General features: G+C 38.2%; 1 protein-coding gene across 13 annotated transcripts in view; it reads right to left on the bottom strand.

The window, feature by feature from the left end:
- Nucleotides 1-19,408, bottom strand: part of HEPH (hephaestin) — a 145,390-nt gene that overhangs the window by 11,805 nt on the left and 114,177 nt on the right. For 11 of the 13 annotated variants that reach the window (XM_086390138.1, XM_086390139.1, XM_086390145.1 and 8 more), the window contains one exon: nucleotides 691-797. The exons of the other annotated variants lie outside the window; for them this stretch is intronic. In XM_086390138.1, the coding sequence (XP_086246264.1) occupies nucleotides 691-797 (107 nt within the window). The remainder of the gene's footprint in view (nucleotides 1-690; nucleotides 798-19,408) is intronic. 13 annotated transcript variants of the gene reach the window in all.

Here is a 19,408-nt window from a genome sequence, read left to right as displayed (position 1 = left end):
ATTACATATATATATATATATATATATATATATATATATATATATAGCTTCCCGTGTAGCTCAGTAAGTAAAGTATCAGCTTGCCATGTGGGAGAGACCTAGCCTCATTATATATTTTACTTATATTTTATATATTCAATGCTAATATTATGTTTATATTCATCTGTTTCCCACAGCTATTATAGATCTCACTCTTTGAAGATGGCAATTGAATCTTATACTTTTATCATCAAAAGAGCCAGGTAAAATGCCTAAAATGTAGTAGGCTCTCAATAAATTGATTGCTGGCATCTGGCTGTGGTTGGCTGGCCACACAGATTAGCCTTTTCCAGATGAGAAATCAGAGGCAGAATGACTTGCCTAAAGTCAATCAAAAGATAAGACAGAACCAAATTTGGGCTAGAAACCTAATCTCTTGACAACCAATTCTAAGTTCCTAAAATGATAACATATTGCCTTATACTATTCAAGAAGAAGAAACAAGGAAGAAAGCCCTCAGAACAAACATGGGTGCTACCTAATCATTTTATCTCTCCTTTTTCCTATTAAAACAAGCTCGGGATTTGAGGAATTTCCCTCAGTCCCTGGACTTCAGTGCCGGGCTCTTTACCACATCTGTTTAATAGCTTCTTTTTCCTAGGCAGTCTGCCTATTTCTGAGACATCTCCAAGAAGCCAATATTGCCTTTACCTTGATGGGATCCACTGCAGAATAGTAGATCCAAGAAACACAAGCAGAATCATTGAGACCAGGGCCAGATCTCTCTGGAATGTTCCATTGGTAAGTGAGAACCTCACCTAGAAAGGATAAAATAAATCTCCAGTTGGACCAGGTCAGAAATGCCTCCCAGTTCCCAGGTATCCCTAAAAGGCTGTGGCAGGTGAGTCCCAGGACCTTTAAGATATTTCTTCATCATTTCCATACCGATATTCATTTTATTTTTGTGACTTTATTCTTCTCCCTCCTGGGACACCCTTAGCTTCTCTTTTACTGTCCTTGTCTTTAAAGATCCAGGTCCAAACTTCTAGTGAGGCAGCTCTGCTACTGTTCTCCCTGTTTATCATGTCCTTCCTTCTTTAACTCTGTTCTGATCTCCTTTTCCTGCTGATGCTTCCTAAATGCAGCTGTTCAAGGTTCTGTCTCTAGTCCTCTTCTCCTATTTTTCCATATGCTCCCCATGGAAGCTTTCAGCCATCTTTCTGATGTCAATTTTAATCTGTGTGTACTGATGACTCAAATAGCCAGATCTTCCTTGTCATTAAGTTGTAATCCAAAACTTTCAATCATATACTGGAATTTTTTATTTATGTATTTAATGGAATTAACAGAAATGAACTACTATGTATAAAATAGATAAGCTACAAGAATATACTGTATAGCACAAGGAATTGTAATTATCAAATAATATCATATAATGGGGAATAATATGCAAAAACGCTGAATCACAACGCTGCATATATGAAGTTAACATAATTTTGTAAATCAAAGATACTGGACGTCTTTTGAAAGTTGACCTGACAACACATAAAAAACTAAAATTGTTATGAATTCACCTTCCTCCTTTGGAAAAAAAATGCTATTACTCAATCCGTGCTCCCAGTATCTAGTGATGACATCAAAATCCTCCTAATTACCTAGATTCAAAAATGTAGTTTACTTTGTCTCCCCACTCTCATGAATTTAAAATCCAACTAAATGGCAAGTCTTACTGATTGAACCTCTATATTATATTTTATAATCATATTCTCTTCCTTCCAATTCCTGATATTTTCGCGCCAGTTTAGATGCTTATTTTAAAGACTGGACTAGGTTCCGAGCCAAGATGGTGGAGGAGTAGGACGGGGAGAACACTTTCTCCCAGACATATTCATCAAAAGAACATTTAAACGCCGAGTAAATTCCACAAAACAACTTCTGAATGCCGGTAGAGGACATCAGGCACCCAGAAAAGCAACCCAAGTCTTTGAAAGGAGCTCGACAGAACAAGTGAGCTTAAAAAAAAAAAAAAAAAGTGTCCTCCACCATCCCCTTCGTGTCAGGGCGGAAACCAGACACTGAAGAGACCAGCAAACAGAAGAAGCTATAACAGCTACAGGCAATAGATTAAAACCCTGTGGTTACTACCGACTACATAGGAAGGGGTCTATAGATCTTGAGAAATATAAGTCGGACCAAGGAACTAGCCAAAAATGAACTGAACCCACAATACTCACAACAAAACCAGAAAAAGTCCTAGATATATTTTTACTATTTTTACAATCATTCTTTCTTTTTTTAAATTTTTTTTAAAAAAATTTAAGTCCTCTATTATTCCTTTAATTTTCACTTTTATAACCTATTACTTTGAAAAAAAAAAAAAACCCTATTTTTTTACAGCAAACTTCATATATATATTTTTTATAATTTTTTGACCTTGTTTTTTTTTTTTTCTTCTTCTTCTTTTCTTTAACATTGTATTTTTGAAATTCCAAACACTACTCTAGATTTTTAATTTTAGTTTTTTGGTATTGTTATCAATTTTCTACCTATAGTCTTCTTTGTAATTTCTGTGACTTTTTTTTCCCCTCTGTTTCTTTCTCTTCTTCTTTTATATAATATTGTATATCTGAAATTCCAAACTGTACTCTAGATTTTTAATTTATGCTTTTTGGTATTTGATATCAATTTTGTACCTGTATTTTCTTTATAATTTTTGCGACTTTGCTTGTTTTTGTTTTTGTTTCTCTCTTTCTTTTTCTTCTTCTTTTTTTTTTAACATTGTATTTTTGAAATTCCAAACTCTACTCTAGATTTTTAACTTTTGCTTTTTGGTATTAGTTATCAATTTTGTACCTATATTTTCTTTATAATTTTCATGACCTTATTTTAGTTTGTTCGTTTTTTCTCTCTTTCTTTTCCTTCTTCTTTTCTTTAACATCATATTTTTGAAATTCTAAACGCTACTCTAGATATTTAATTTTTGCTTTTATGTATTTGTTACCAATTTTGTACCTTTAAGAACCCAATCTTCAGTACCCATTTTTCACTAGGGAGCAAGATTACTGGCTTGACTGCTCTCTCTCCCTTTGGACTCTCCTTTTTCTCCACCAGGTCGCCTGTGTCTCCTCCCTAACCCTTCTCTACTCTACCCAACTCTGTGAATTTCTGTGTGTTCCAGACAGTGGAGAACACTTAGGGAACTGATTACTGGCTGGATCTGTTTCCCTCCTTTACATTCCCTCCTTTTATCCTCCTAGCCATCTCTGTCTCCTTCCTCCTTCTTCACTTCTCTGTATAACTCCATGAACATCTCTGAGTGGTCCAGTTGTGGAGTGCACATAAGGAAGTGATTACTGGCTAGCCCACTCTCTCCTCTATTGGTTCCACCTCATCTCATTCGGGTCACCTCTAACTCCCTCCTCCCTCTTCTCTTCTCCATGTAACACTGTGAAACTCTCTGGGTGACCCTCACGGTTGAGAAACTTTTCATCTTTAATGTAGATGTTTTATCAATGGTGCTGTATAGAAGGAGAAGCTCTGAAACTACAGTAAAAATAATACCAATAACTGGAAGCAGGAGGCTTAAGTCCAAACCCTGACTCCAGGGAACTCCTGACTCCAAGGAACATTAATTGACAGGAGCTCATCAAACGCCTCCATACCTACACTGAAACCAAGCACCACACAAGGGCCAACAAGTTCCAGGGCAAGACATACCAAGCAAATTCTCCCACAACAAAGGAACACAGCCCTGAGCTTCAAGATACAGGCTGCCCAAAGTCACCCCAAAACCATAGACATCTCATAACTCAATACTGGACAATTCATTGCACTCCAGAGAGAAGAAATACAGCTCCACCTACCAGAACACCGACACAAGCTTCCCTAACCAGGAAACCTTGACAAGCCACCTGTAAAAACCCAAAAACAGCAAGGAAATGCCACAATAAAGAGAACTCCACAGACTGCCAGAATACAGAAAGGACACCCCAAACTCAGCAATTTAAACAAGATGGAGAGACAGAGGAATACCCAGCAGATAAAGGAACAGGACAAATGCCCACCAAACCAAACAAAAGAGGAAGAGATAGGGAATCTACCTGATAAAGAATTTCGAATAATGATAGTGAAATTCATCCAAAATCTTGAAATCAAAATGGAATCACAGATAAATAGCCAGGAGACAAGGATTGAGAAGATGCAAGAAAGGTTTAACAAAGACCTAGAAGAAATAAAAAAGAGTCAATATATAATGAATAATGCAATAAATGAAATTAAAAACACTCTGGAGGCAACAAATAGTAGAATAACAGAGGCAGAAGATAGGATTAGTGAATTAGAAGATAGAATGGTAGAAATAAATGAATCAGAGAGGATAAAAGAAAAACGAATTAAAAGAAATGAGGACAATCTCAGAGACCTCCAGGACAATATTAAACGCTACAACATTCGAATCATAGGGGTCCCAAAAGAAGAAGACAAAAAGAAAGACCATGAGAAAATACTTGAGGAGATACTAGTTGAAAACTTCCCTAAAATGGGGAAGGAAATAATCACCCAAGTCCAAGAAACCCAGAGAGTCCCAAACAGGATAAACCCAAGGAGAAACACCCCAAGACACATATTAATCAAATTAACAAAGATCAAATACAAAGAACAAATGTTAAAAGCAGCAAGAGAAAAACAACAAATAACACACAAGGGAATTCCCATAAGGATAACAGCTGATCTTTCAATAGAAACTCTTCAAGCCAGGAGGGAATGGCAAGACATACTTAAAATGATGAAAGAAAATAACCTACAGCCCAGATTATTGTACCCAGCAAGGATCTCATTCAAATACAAAGGAGAAATCAAAAGCTTTTCAGACAAGCAAAAGCTGAGAGAATTCTGCACCACCAAACCAGCTCTCCAACAAATACTAAAGGATCTTCTCTAGACAGGAAACACAAAAATGGTGTATAAATTCAAGCCCAAAACAATAAAGTAAGTGGCAATGTGATCATACTTATCAGTAATTACCTTAAACGTAAATGGGTTGAATGCCCCAATCAAAAGACAAAGACTGGCTAAATGGATACAAAAACAAGACCCCTACATATGTTGTCTACAAGAGACCCACGTCAAAACAGGGGACACATACAGACTGAAAGTGAAGGGCTGGAAAAAGATTTTCCATGCAAATAGGGACCAAAAGAAAGCAGGAGTAGCAATACTTATATCAGATAAAATAGACTTTAAAACAAAGGCTGTGAAAAGAGACAAAGATGGTCACTACATAATGATCAAAGGATCAATCCAAGAAGAAGATAAAGCAATTATAAATATATATGCACCCAACACGGGAGCACCACAATATGTAAGACAAATGCTAACAAGTATGAAAGGAGAAATTAACAATAATACAATAATAGTGGGAGACTTTAATACCCCACTCACACCTATGGATAGATCAACTAAACAGAAAATTAACAAGGAAACACAAACTTTAAATGATACAATAGAACAGTTAGACCTAACTGATATCTATAGGACATTTCATCCCAAAACAATGAATTTCACCTTTTTCTCAAGCACACATGGAATCTTCTCCAGGATAGATCACATCGTGGGCCATAATCTAGCCTTGGTAAATTCAAAAAAATAGAAATCATTCCAAGCATCTTTTCTGACGACAATGCAGTAAGATTAGATCTCAATTACAGGAGAAAACTATTAAAAAATCCAACATATGGAGGCTGAACAACACGTTGCTGAATAACCAACAAATCACAGAAGAAATCAAAAAAGAAATCAAAATTTGCATAGAAGCGAATGAAAATGAAAACACAACAACCCAAAACCTGTGGGACACTGTAAAAGCAGTCCAAAGGGGAAAGTTCATAGCAATACAGGCATACCTAAAGAAACAAGAAAAAAGTCAAATAAAAAACCTAACTCTACACCTAAAGCAACTAGAAAAGGAAGAAATGAAGAACCCCAGGGTTAGTAGAAGGAAAGAAATCTTAAAAATTAGAGCAGGAATAAATGCAAAACAAACAAAAGAGACTATAGCAAAAATCAACAAAGCCAAAAGCTGGTTCTTTGAAAGGATAAATAAAATTGACAAAACATTAGCCAGAATCATCAAGAAACAAAAGGAGAAAAATCCAATCAATAAAATTAGAAATGAAAATGGAGAGATCACAACAGACAACACAGAAATACAAAGGATCATAAGAGACTATTATCAACAACTATATGCCAATAAAATGGACAACGTAGAAGAAGTGGACAAATTCTTAGAAAAGTACAACTTTCCAAAACTGGACCAGGAAGAAATAGAAAATCTTAACAGACCCATCACAAGCACAGAAATTGAAATTGTAATCAAAAATCTTCCAGCAAACAAAAGCCCCGGTCCAGACGGCTTCACAGCTGAATTCTACCAAAAATTTAGAGAAGAGCTAACACCTATCCTGCTCAAACTCTTCCAGAAAATTGCAGAGGAAGGTAAACTTCCAAACTCATTCTATGAGGCCACCATCACCCTAATACCAAAACCTGACAAAGATCCCACAAAAAAAGAAAACTACAGGCCAATATCACTGATGAACATAGATGCAAAAATCCTTAACAAAATTCTAGCAATCAGAATCCAACAACACATTAAAAAGATCATACACCATGACCAAGTGGACTTTATCCCAGGGATGCAAGGATTCTTCAATATCCGCAAATCAATCAATGTAATACACCACATTAACAAATTGGAAAATAAAAACCATATGATTATCTCAATAGATGCAGAGAAAGCCTTTGACAAAATTCAACATCCATTTATGATAAAAAAAAAAAAAAAAAAAAAAACTCTCCAGAAAGCAGGAATAGAAGGAACATACCTCAACATAATAAAAGCTATATATGACAAACCCACAGCAAACATTATCCTCAATGGTGAAAAACTGAAAGCATTTCCTCTAAAGTCAGGAACAAGACAAGGGTGCTCACTTTCACCTTTACTATTCAACATAGTTTTGGAAGTTTTGGCCACAGCAATCAGAGCAGAAAAAGAAATAAAAGGAATCCAAATAGGAAAAGAAGAAGTAAAACTCTCACTATTTGCAGATGACATGATCCTCTACATAGAAAACCCTAAAGACTCCACCAGAAAATTACTAGAACTAATCAATGATTATAGTAAAGTTGCAGGATATAAAATCAACACACAGAAATCCCTTGTATTCCTACACACTAATAATGAGAAAATAGAGAAATTAAGGAAACAATTCCATTCACCATTGCAACGGACAGAATAAAATACTTAGGAATATATCTACCTAAAGAAACTAAAGACCTATATATAGAAAACTATAAAACACTGGTGAAAGAAATCAAAGAGGACACTAATAGATAGAGAAATATACCATGTTCATGGATTGGAAGAATCAATATAGTGAAAATGAGTATACTACCCAAAGCAATTTATAGATTCAATGCAATCCCTATCAAGCTACCAATGGTATTCTTCACAGAGCTAGAACAAATAATTTCACAATTTGTATGGAAATACAAAAAACCTTGAATAGCCAAAGCTATCTTGAGAAAGAAGAATGGGACTGGAGGAATCAACCTACCTGACTTCAGGCTCTACTACAAAGCCACAGTTATCAAGACAGTATGGTACTGGCACAAAGACAGAAATATAGATCAATGGAACAAAATAGAAAGCCCGGGGGGGGGGGGGGTGGAGCCAAGATGGCAGAGGAGTAGGACGGGGAGAACACTTTCTCCTCCACAAATTCATCAAAAGAGCATTTAAACGTCGAGTAAATTCCACAAAACAACTTCTGAATGCCGGCAGAGGACATCAGGCACCCAGAAAAGCAACCCAACTCTTCGAAAGGAGGTAGGAAAAAATATTATAGACAAAAAAAAAAAAAAAAACAGACAAAAGAGGGAGGGACGGAGTTCCGTCCCGGGAAGGGAATCTTAAAAAGAGAGAAGTTTCCAAACACCAGGAAACCTTCTCACTGCCGAATCTGTGCCGAGCTTTGGAAGCACAGAGGGCAACATAACAGGGAGAAAAAGTAAATAAACAATTAAAACTCGCAGATTGCAAGCCCTACGGTAACTCCCCCAGCGGAGAAGCAGCACAGACGCCTGCATCCGCCATTAGCAAGCGGGGGCTGGGCAGGGAGGCGCGGCGTGGGCTGCATCGCTGAGAGTAAGAATCTGGCCTGAATACCCTGAGCGCTATCTGAGCGAAATAATTTGGGCTAGCAAACCAGACTGTGGGATATCTACCATGCAAAAAGCCAGCCCTAACCTAAGACCGCCAGGCCCGCGCATGGAACAAAGGACTGAACAGAGATAGCCGGCTGCAGACCTTCCCCCTCGGGGGACAGGCAGCCAGAGCCAGAAGTGGGCAATCGCAGCCCCAGAGAGACATTATCTATAAAACTATAAGCAGGCTTCTTTGCTAACTAAAACTTCTTGGGGGTCTGGACGGTCAACATCTGCCTGAGAAGGTGTGCCGGTTTTACACCCAGATAACCGAGTGGCGGGGAGGCGATAAGTCGCAGCATTGGCGCTCGCCAAACACCTCATCACCTGAGCTGCTCAGACCTGGGAAGAGCACAAAACGCAGGCCCAACTGAGTCTGCGCCTCTGAGGACTACCCGAGTGCCTGAACCTGAGCGGCTTGGACCTGGGAGGTGCATGCAGCCCAGGGCCGGCCTTGGATTGTTCCCGGCAGAACAACCTAGAGTCCGAGCAGTGTGGACAGGGAGGCTACACGTGCCATGAGCGGGGGCAGACCCAGGGTGGCTGAGGCACTGGGAGCCCACACCAGTGTTATTTGTTTGCAGCATCCCTCCCTCCCTCCCCACAGGGTGACTGAACAAGTAAGCCTTAAAAAAAAAAAAAAAATTGTCCTCCACCATGCCCTTTGTGTCAGGGCGGAAACCAGATACTGAAGAGACTAGCAAAAAGAAGAAGATACAACAGAGGGAAACGCCTTGGAAGCTACAGGCAATAGATCAAAACCCTGTGGTTACTACGGACTACATAGGAAGGGGCCTATAGATCTTGAGAAATATAAGTCTGACCAAGGAACTAGCCAAAAATGAACTGAACCCACATCACCCACAAAAAAACCAAGAAAGTCCTAGATATATTTTTATTATTTTTACGATCATTCTTTTTTTTTTAATTAAAAAAAATTTTTTAAGTCCTCTATTGTTCCTTTAATTTTCACTCTTATAACCTATTACGTTGCAAAAAAAAAAAAAAAGACCCTATTTTTTCCTTCTTCAGCAAACTTCATATATATATATTTTATAACTTTTTGACCTTGTTTTTTTGGTTTTGTTTTTTTCTTCTTTTCTTTAACATTGTATTTTTGAAATTCCAAACTCTACTCTAGATTTTTAATTTTCGCTTTTTGGTATATGTTATCAATTTTGTACCTATAGTTTTTTTTTATATAATTTCTGTGACTTTTTTTTTTCTTTTCTTCTTTTCTTCTCTGTTTCTTTCTCTTCTTCTTTTATATAACATTGTATATCTAAAATTCCAAACTCTACTCTAGATTTTTAATTTTTGCTTTTTGGTATTAGTTATCAATTTTGTACCTGTAATTTCTTTATAATTTTCGCGACCTTGATTGTTTTTGTTTGTTCGTTTTTTCTCTCTTTCTTTTCCTTCTTCTTTTCTTTAACATCATATTTTTGAAATTCCAAACTCTACTCTAGATTTTTAATTTTTGCTTTTATGTATTTGTTACCAATTTTGTACCTTTAAGGGCCCAATCTTCAGGACCCATTTTTCACTAGGGAGTGAGATTACTGGCTTGACTGCTCTCTCTCCCTTTGGACTCTCCTTTTTCTCCACCAGGTCGCCTGTGTCTCCTCCCTAACCCCTCTCTACTCTACCCAACTCTGTGAATTTCTGTGTGTTCCAGACGGTGGAGAACACTTAGGGAACTGATTACTGGCTGGATCTGTCTCCCTCCTTTTCATTCCCCCCTTTTACCCTTCGGGCCACCTCTGTCACCTTCCTCCTTCTTCTCTTCTCTGTATAACCCTGTGAACATCTCTGAGTGGTCCAGTTGTGGAGTGCACATAAGGAAGTGATTACTGGCTAGCCCACTCTCTCCACTCTTGATTCACCTCATCTCATTTGGGTCACCTCTAACTCCCTCCTCCCTCTTCTCTTCTCCATGTAACCCTGTGAACCTCTCTGAGTGACCCTCACCATAGAGAAACTTTTCATCTTTAATGTAGATGTTTTATCAATGGTGCTGTATAGAAGGAGAAGTTTTGAAACTACTGTAAAAATAAGACCGATAGCCGGAAGAAGGAGACTTAAGTCCAAACCCTGACTCCAGGGAACTCCTGACTCCAAGGAACATTAATTGACAGGAGCTCATCAAATGCCTCCATACCGACACTGAAACCAAGCACCACACAAGGGCCAATAAGTTCCAGGGCAAGACATACCAAGCAAATTCTCCAGCAACAAAGGAACACAGCCCTGAGCTTCAAGATACAGGCTGCCCAAAGTCACCCCAAAACTATAGACATCTCATAACTCATTACTGGACATTTCATTGCACTCCAGAGAGAAGAAATACAGCTCCACCCAACAGAACACCGACACAAGCTTCCCTAACCAGGAAACCTTGACAAGCCACCTGTACAAACCCACACACAGTGAGGAAACGCCACAATAAAGAGAACTCCACAAACTGCCAGAATACAGAAAGGACACCCCCAAATCAGCAATTTAAACAAGATGAAGAGACAGAGGAATACTCAGCAGATAAAGGAACAGGATAAATGCCCACCAAACCAAACAAAAGAGGAAGAGATAGGGAATCTATCTGATAAAGAATTCCGAATAATGATAGTGAAATTGATCCAAAATCTTGAAACTAAAATGGAATCACAGATAAATAGCCTGGAGACAAGGATTGAGAAGATACAAGAAAGGTTTAACAAAGACCTAGAAGAAATAAAAAAGAGTCAATATATAATGAATAATGCAATAAATGAAATTAAAAACACTCTGGAGGCAACAAATAGTAGATTAACAGAGGCAGAAGATAGGATTAGTGAATTAGAAGATAGAATGGTAGAAATAAATGAATCAGAGAGGATAAAAGAAAAACGAATTAAAAGAAATGAGGACAATCTCAGAGACCTCCAGGACAATATTAAACGCTACAACATTCGAATCATAGGGGTTCCAGAAGAAGAAGACAAAAAGAAAGACCATGAGAAAATACTTGAGGAGATAATAGTGGAAAACTTCCCTAAAATGGGGAAGGAAATAATCACCCAAGTCCAAGAAACCCAGAGAGTCCCAAACAGGATAAACCCAAGGAGAAACACCCCAAGACACATATTAATCAAATTAACTAAGATCAAACACAAAGAACAAATATTAAAAGCAGCAAGGGAAAAACAACAAATAACACACAAGGGAATTCCCATAAGGATAACAGCTGATCTTTCAATAGAAACTCTTCAAGCCAGGAGGGAATGGCAAGACATACTTAAAATGATAAAAGAAAATAACCTACAGCCCAGATTATTGTACCCAGCAAGGATCTCATTCAAGTATGAAGGAGAAATCAAAAGCTTTTCAGATAAGCAAAAGCTGAGAGAATTCTGCACCACCAAACCAGCTCTCCAACAAATACTAAAGGATATTCTCTACACAGGAAACACAAAAACGGTGTATAAACTCGAACCCAAAACAATAAAGTAAATGGCAACGGGATCATACTTATCAGTATTTACCTTAAACGTAAATGGGTTGAATGCCCCAACCAAAAGACAAAGACTGGCTGAATGGATACAAAAACAAGACCCCTACATATGTTGTCTACAAGAGACCCACCTCAAAACAGGGGACACATACTGACTGAAAGTGAAGGGCTGGAAAAAGATTTTCCATGCAAATAGAGACCAAAAGAAAGCAGGAGTAGCAATACTCATATCAGATAAAATAGACTTTAAAACAAAGGCTGTGAAAAGAGACAAAGAAGGTCACTACATAATGACCAAAGGATCAATCCAAGAAGAAGATAAAACAATTATAAATATATATGCACCCAACACGGGAGCACCACAGTACGTAAGACAAATGCTAACAAGTATGAAAGGAGAAATTAACAGTAACACAATAATAGTGGGAGACTTTAATACCCCACTCACACCTATGGATAGATCAACTAAACAGAAAATTAACAAGGAAACACAAACTTTAAATGATACAATAGACCAGTTAGACCTAATTGATATCTATAGGACATTTCATCCCAAAACAATGAATTTCACCTTTTTCTCAAGTGCACATGGAACCTTCTCCAGGACAGATCACATCCTGGGCCATAAAGCTAGCCTTGGTAAATTCAAAAAAATAGAAATCATTCCAAGCATTTTTTCTGACCACAATGCAGTAAGGTTAGATCTCAATTACAGGAGAAAAACTATTAAAAATTCCAACATATGGAAGCTGAACAACACGCTGCTGAATAACCAACAAATCACAGAAGAAATCAAAAAAGAAATCAAAATTTGCATAGAAACGAATGAAAATGAAAACACAACAACCCAAAACCTGTGGGACACAGTAAAAGCAGTCCTAAGGGGAAAGTTCATAGCAATACAGGCACACCTCAAGAAACAAGAAAAAAGTCAAATAAATAACCTAACTCTACACCTAAAGCAACTAGAAAAGGAAGAAATGAAGAACCCCAGGGTTAGTAGAAGGAAAGAAATCTTAAAAATTAGACCAGAAACAAATGCAAAAGAAACAAAAGAGACCATAGCAAAAATCAACAAAACCAAAAGCTGGTTCTTTGAAAGGATAAATAAAATTGACAAACCATTAGCCAGACTCATCAAGAAACAAAGGGAGAAAAATCAAATCAACAAAATTAGAAACGAAAACGGAGAAATCACAACAGACAACACAGAAATACAAAGGATCATAAGAGACTACTATCAACAATTATATGCCAATAAAATGGACAACGTGGAAGAAGTGGACAAATTCTTAGAAAAGTACAACTTCCCAAAACTGGACCAGGAAGAAATAGAAAATCTTAACAGACCCATCACAAGCACGGAAATTGAAACTGTAATAAAAAATCTTCCAGCAAACAAAAGCCCCGGTCCAGACGGCTTCACAGCTGAATTCTACCAAAAATTTAGAGAAGAGCTAACACCTATCCTGCTCAAACTCTTCCAGAAAATTGCAGAGGAAGGTAAACTTCCAAACTCATTCTATGAGGCCACCATCACCCTAATACCAAAACCTGACAAAGATCCCACAAAAAAAGAAAACTACAGGCCAATATCACTGATGAACATAGATGCAAAAATCCTTAACAAAATTCTAGCAATCAGAATCCAACAACACATTAAAAAGATCATACACCATGACCAAGTGGGCTTTATCCCAGGGATGCAAGGATTCTTCAATATCTGCAAATCAATTAATGTAATACACCACATTAACAAATTGGAAAATAAAAACCATATGATTATCTCAATAGATCCAGAGAAAGCCTTTGACAAAATTCAACATCCATTTATGATAAAAAAAAAAAAAACTCTCCAGAAAGCAGGAATAGAAGGAACATACCTCAACATAATAAAAGCTATATATGACAAACCCACAGCAAACATTATCCTCAATGGTGAAAAACTGAAAGCATTTCCTCTAAAGTCAGGAACAAGACAAGGGTGCTCACTTTCACCATTACTATTCAACATAGTTTTGGAAGTTTTGGCCACAGCAATCAGAGCAGAAAAAGAAATAAAAGGAATCCAAATAGGAAAAGAAGTAAAACTCTCACTATTTGCAGATGACATGATCCTCTACATAGAAAACCCTAAAGACTCCACCAGAAAATTACTAGAACTAATCAATGATTATAGTAAAGTTGCAGGATATAAAATCAACACACAGAAATCCCTTGTATTCCTACACACTAATAATGAGAAAATAGAGAAATTAAGGAAACACTTCCATTCACCATTGCAACGGACAGAATAAAATACTTAGGAATATATCTACCTAAAGAAACTAAAGACCTATATATAGAAAACTATAAAACACTGGTGAAAGAAATCAAAGAGGACACTAATAGATGGAGAAATATACCATGTTCATGGATTGGAAGAATCAATATAGTGATAATGAGTATACTACCCAAAGCAATTTATAGATTCAACGCAATCCCTATCAAGCTACCAACAGTATTCTTCACAGAGCTAGAACAAATAATTTCACAATTTATATGGAAATACAAAAAACCTCGAATAGCCAAAGCGATCTTGAGAAAGAAGAATGGAACTGGAGGAATCAACCTACCTGACTTCAGGCTCTACTACAAAGCCACAGTTATCAAGACAGTATGGTACTGGCACAAAGACAGAAATATTGATCAATGGAATAAAATAGAAAGCCCAGAGATAAATCCACGCACATATGGACACCTTATCTTTGACAAAGGAGGCAAGAATATACAATGGATTAAAGACAATCTCTTTAACAAGTGGTGCTGGGAAGTCTGGTCAACCACTTGTAAAAGAATGAAACTAGACCACTTTCTAACACCATACACAAAAATAAACTCAAAATGGATTAAAGATCTAAACGTAAGACCAGAAACTATAAAACTCCTAGAGGAGAACATAGGAAAAACACTCTCTGACGTACATCACAGCAGGATCCTCTATGACCCACCTCCCAGAATATTGGAAATAAAAGCAAAAATGAACAAATGGGACCTATTTAACCTTAAAAGCTTCTGCACATCAAAGGAAACTATTAGCAAGGTGAAAAGACAGCCTTCAGAATGGGAGAAAATAATAGCAAATGAAACAACCGACAAACAACTAATCTCAAAAATATACAAGCAACACCTACAGCTCAACTCCAGAAAAATAAACGACCCAATCAAAAAATGGGCCAAAGAACTAAATAGACATTTCTCCAAAGAAGACATACAGATGGCTAACAAAAACATGAAAAGATGCTCAACATCAATCATTATCAGAGAAATGCAAATCAAAACCACTATGAGGTACCATTTCACACCAGTCAGAATGGCTGCGACCCAAAAGTCTACAAATAGTAAATGCTGGAGAGGGTGTGGAGAAAAGGGAACCCTCTTACACTGTTGGTGGGAATGCAAACTAGTATAGCCACTATGGAGAACAGTGTGGAGATTCCTTAAAAAACTGGAAATAGAACTGCCTTATGATCCAGCAATCCCACTGCTGGGCATACACACTGAGGAAACCAGAAGGGAAAGAGACACGTTTACCGCAATGTTCATCGCAGCACTGTTTGTAATAGCCAGGACATGGAAGCAACCTAGATGTCCATCAGCAGATGAATGGATAAGAAAGCTGTGGTACATACACACAATGGAGTATTACTCAGCCATTAAAAAGAATACATTTGAATCAGTTCTAATGAGGTGTATGAAACTGGAGCCTATCATACAGAGTGAAGTAAGCCAGGAGGAAAAACATAAATACAGTATACTAACGCATATATATGGAATTTAGAAAGATGGTAACAATAACCCGGTGTACGAGACAGCAAAAGAGACACTGATGTATAGAACAGTCTTATGGACTCTGTGGGAGAGGGAGAGGGTGGGAAGATTTGGGAGAATGGCATTGAAACATGTAAAATATCATGTAAGAAACGAGTTGCCAGTCCAGGTTCGATGCACGATACTGGATACTTGGGGCTAGTGCACTGGGACGACCCAGAGGGATGGTATGGGGAGGGAGGAGGGAGGAGGGTTCAGGATGGGGAATACATGTATACCTGTGGCGGATTCATTTTGATATTTGGCAAAACTAATACAATTATGTAAAGTTTAAAAATAAAATAAAATCAGGAAAAAAAAAATAGAAAGCCCAGAGATAAATCCTCGCACATATGGACACCTTATCTTTGACAAAGGAGGCAAGAATATACAATGGATTAAAGACAATCTCTTTAACAAGTGGTGCTGGGAAATCTGGTCAACCACTTGTAAAAGAATGAAACTAGACCACTTTCTAACACCATACACAAAAATAAACTCAAAATGGATTAAAGATCTAAATATAAGACCAGAAACTATAAAACTCCTAGAGGAGAACATAGGCAAAACACTCTCTGACGTACATCACAGCAGGATCCTCTATGACCCACCTCCCAGAATATTGGAAATAAAAGCAAAAATGAACAAATGGGACCTAATTAACCTTAAAAGCTTCTGCACATCAAAGGAAACTATTAGCAAGGTGAAAAGGCAGCCTTCAGAATGGGAGAAAATAATAGCAAATGAAACAACTGACAAACAACTAATCTCAAAAATATAGAAGTAACACCTACAGCTCAACTCCAGAAAAATAAATGACCCAATCAAAAAATGGGCCAAAGAACTAAATAGACATTTCTCCAAAGAAGACATACAGATGGCTAACAAAAACATGAAAAGATGCTCAACATCACTCATTATCAGAGAAATGCAAATCAAAACCACTATTAGGTACCATTTCACGCCAGTCAGAATGCCTGCGATCCAGAAGTCTACAAGCAATAAATGCTGGAGAGGGTGTGGAGAAAAGGGAACCCTCTTACACTGTTGGTGGGAATGCAAACTAGTACAGCCACTATGGAGAACAGTGTGGATATTCCTTAAAAAAAAACTGGAAATAGAACTGCCTTATGATCCAGCAATCCCACTGCTGGGCATACACACTGAGGAAACCAGAAGGGAAAGGGACAATTGTACCCCAATGTTCATCACAGCACTGTTTATAATAGCCAGGACATGGAAGCAACCTAGATGTCCATCAACAGACGAATGGATAAGAAAGCTGTGGTACATATACACAATGGAGTATTACTCAGCCATTAAAAAGAATACATTTGAATCAGTTCTAATGAGGTGGATGAAACTGGAGCCTATTATACAGAGTGAAGTGAGCCAGAAAGACAAACACCAATGCAGTACACTAATGCATATATATGGAATTTAGAAAGATGGTAACAATAACCCTCTATACGAGACAGCAAAAGAGACACTGATGTGTAGAACAGTCTTACGGACTCTGTGGGAGAGGGAGAGGGTGGGAAGATTTGGGAGAATGGCATTGAAACATGTGTAATATCATGTATGAAACGAGTCGCCAGTCCAGGTTCGATGCACGATACTGGATGCTTGGGGCTGGTGCACTGGGATGACACAGAGGGAGGAGGGAGGAGGGTTCGGGATGGGGAACATGTGTATACCTGTGGTGGATTCATTTCGATATTTGGCAAAACCAATACAATATTGTAAAGTTAAAAAAAAAAAAAAAAAGACTGGACTAATACAAAACTTCCTAATTTGTTTCTCTGTCTCAAACTCTGGCTCTCTTCAATCCATCTTCCAACTGATATCATATTAATTTTATAACGTCTTTATTGAGGTATTTTCAAACCAAAATATTCACACATGTAAAGAGTACAAATCAATGGTTTTTAGTATATTCATAGAATTTTGTAATCATCACCACAATCAGTTTTAGGAAAATTATTACCATTAAAAAAGTCCCTGCACTCCTTAGCCTCATTCTCTAATCCATCTCACACCCAAGCCATGGACAACCACTAATCTACTTTATGTCTCAATAGTTTTATTTTTCTGAATATTTTATACAAATCAGATTATTCACAAGTCATGTCAGGAAGATAGCAGAAAGGAGATCCCAATACTCACTTCTCCCTACAATAACCACCAAAACAAGGAATAAGCAGCTATATACCCACTTAATAGTTCTGAGAGAGTTCCACAATACAAAGAACGTGTAACAACCCAGTGGGGCAAAAAAATTGAAGATAGGCAAATAAGTAAATGTAAGAAGTATCTTACCCATATTACTCCAGTCTGGCACAGCTAGGAATCAAGAGGTAATCCCCATGGTTGAAAAAGACAGGAGGAGAATTCCAGCAGCCCTCACTACCAAACTGTCTTTGTTTACACTCACCTTTCAACTGAGCTTGGAGTCCACACCTCTCTGCCACCTCTACAAGAAGGATCCACCAACATTCTGTCACAACTCAAGAAGAAGCTGTAGCTTCTCTGCATTCCATGAAGGAGCAGCCATCACCTCAACCTCAAGAAAAGCCTCCCCTTCCTTCCTCCCAAGAGAGAACCACTCCCTTGCCCTCCCCCAACTCAAGGATCCATGGTCAGTTGGTCCTTACTCCAAGAAGCTTTAGTTGTCCCACCTCCAGCTCCACAAGGAGTAACTACTGATATGTCACACCAGAGAAGAAACTGTTACTGCTCCATTCTCCTAGAAGAAGCCATCACCACTGCATCCTTCTGAAAAGAAGCTACTGCTACTCCTTGCCGTCCCATATCCATAAAGAACTGCTGCCCTCTTTCCCCCTCCATTTGACAAGGAGCCATCAATGCTGCCTTTGCCAGAAGAAGTCACTGCTGCTCTGCATTTCACCAGAAGAAGCCACAACTGTTCCTTATGACCCCAATAAAGAGCTGCTTCAACTCCCCAAAGAGACACTGACACTTAGCTCCCCCCAAAAGGATCCATCAACACCTAACCCCTCAAAAATGAGCTGCTGAAGCACCCTTTCCCAACAGACAATTCACCTCTGTGTTCTCCCAGGGAAGGAGCCATTGGTGCACTAATACTTCTACACAAGGAGCTGCTGCCACGCAGCCTTCCAAAAAGATCCAACTCTACTCTGGCTTCCCTACTCAGAAGGAGCCACTGCTGCTCCACTCCCACCAGCTGCCACTTGCACCTTCTCCCCCAACAGGAGATGATCCTCTGCTGAGACACTACCACCACTGCAGCAGTGAGGGGCCCACAGAATTCTGGAGCCAAAGCTATTTCTGTGCATCACAGACACAGCTAGATGTGCACCCACATGTTGGACATAGTGTCAAGAGGAATGTTCTCAGTCATAATTCTGCCCCATGGTGGAAAAAGTGAACAGAAAGATCCAAGTAGTGAGAGTGTTAATAGCCCTGGAAGGGAGGGCAGATGTCCCAAAGCAGCAGGAGGAAATAAAACTGCAAGTGACAGACTATTTTTTTTTTCTTTTAAAATTCTGTGTTGTCATGATGACATCTGGTTCCATCTGAACTTAACTTTATCTCAAACCTTGAGCTAACCAATGCTTTTTTTCTCATGGAAATGTCTTCCTTAGGATATGTTAATGAACTAGGTATTTGCTTGGAAATCTGCCTTTCTTCAAGATTCAGGTCAATTGTTTTTTAGCCCAGGATGACTCACCTTGTGCCAATGCTATCTCAAAGTGTATGTTGTGGGTGAGGGGTCTGGTGCAACTCTCTGTTTTGAGGTGCTTCCTTTCTCTAATTAGAATAGTTAATAGGTATATAACTCCT

The sequence above is a fragment of the Bos grunniens genome, chromosome X, assembly GCF_055505025.1.
Source record: "Bos grunniens cultivar Pamir isolate PY7600 chromosome X, Bosgru_T2T1.0, whole genome shotgun sequence".
NCBI lineage: Eukaryota > Metazoa > Chordata > Mammalia > Artiodactyla > Bovidae > Bos > Bos grunniens.
Note: the sequence above shows the minus strand (reverse complement) of the source record. Positions and strands in the feature narration are given on the sequence as shown.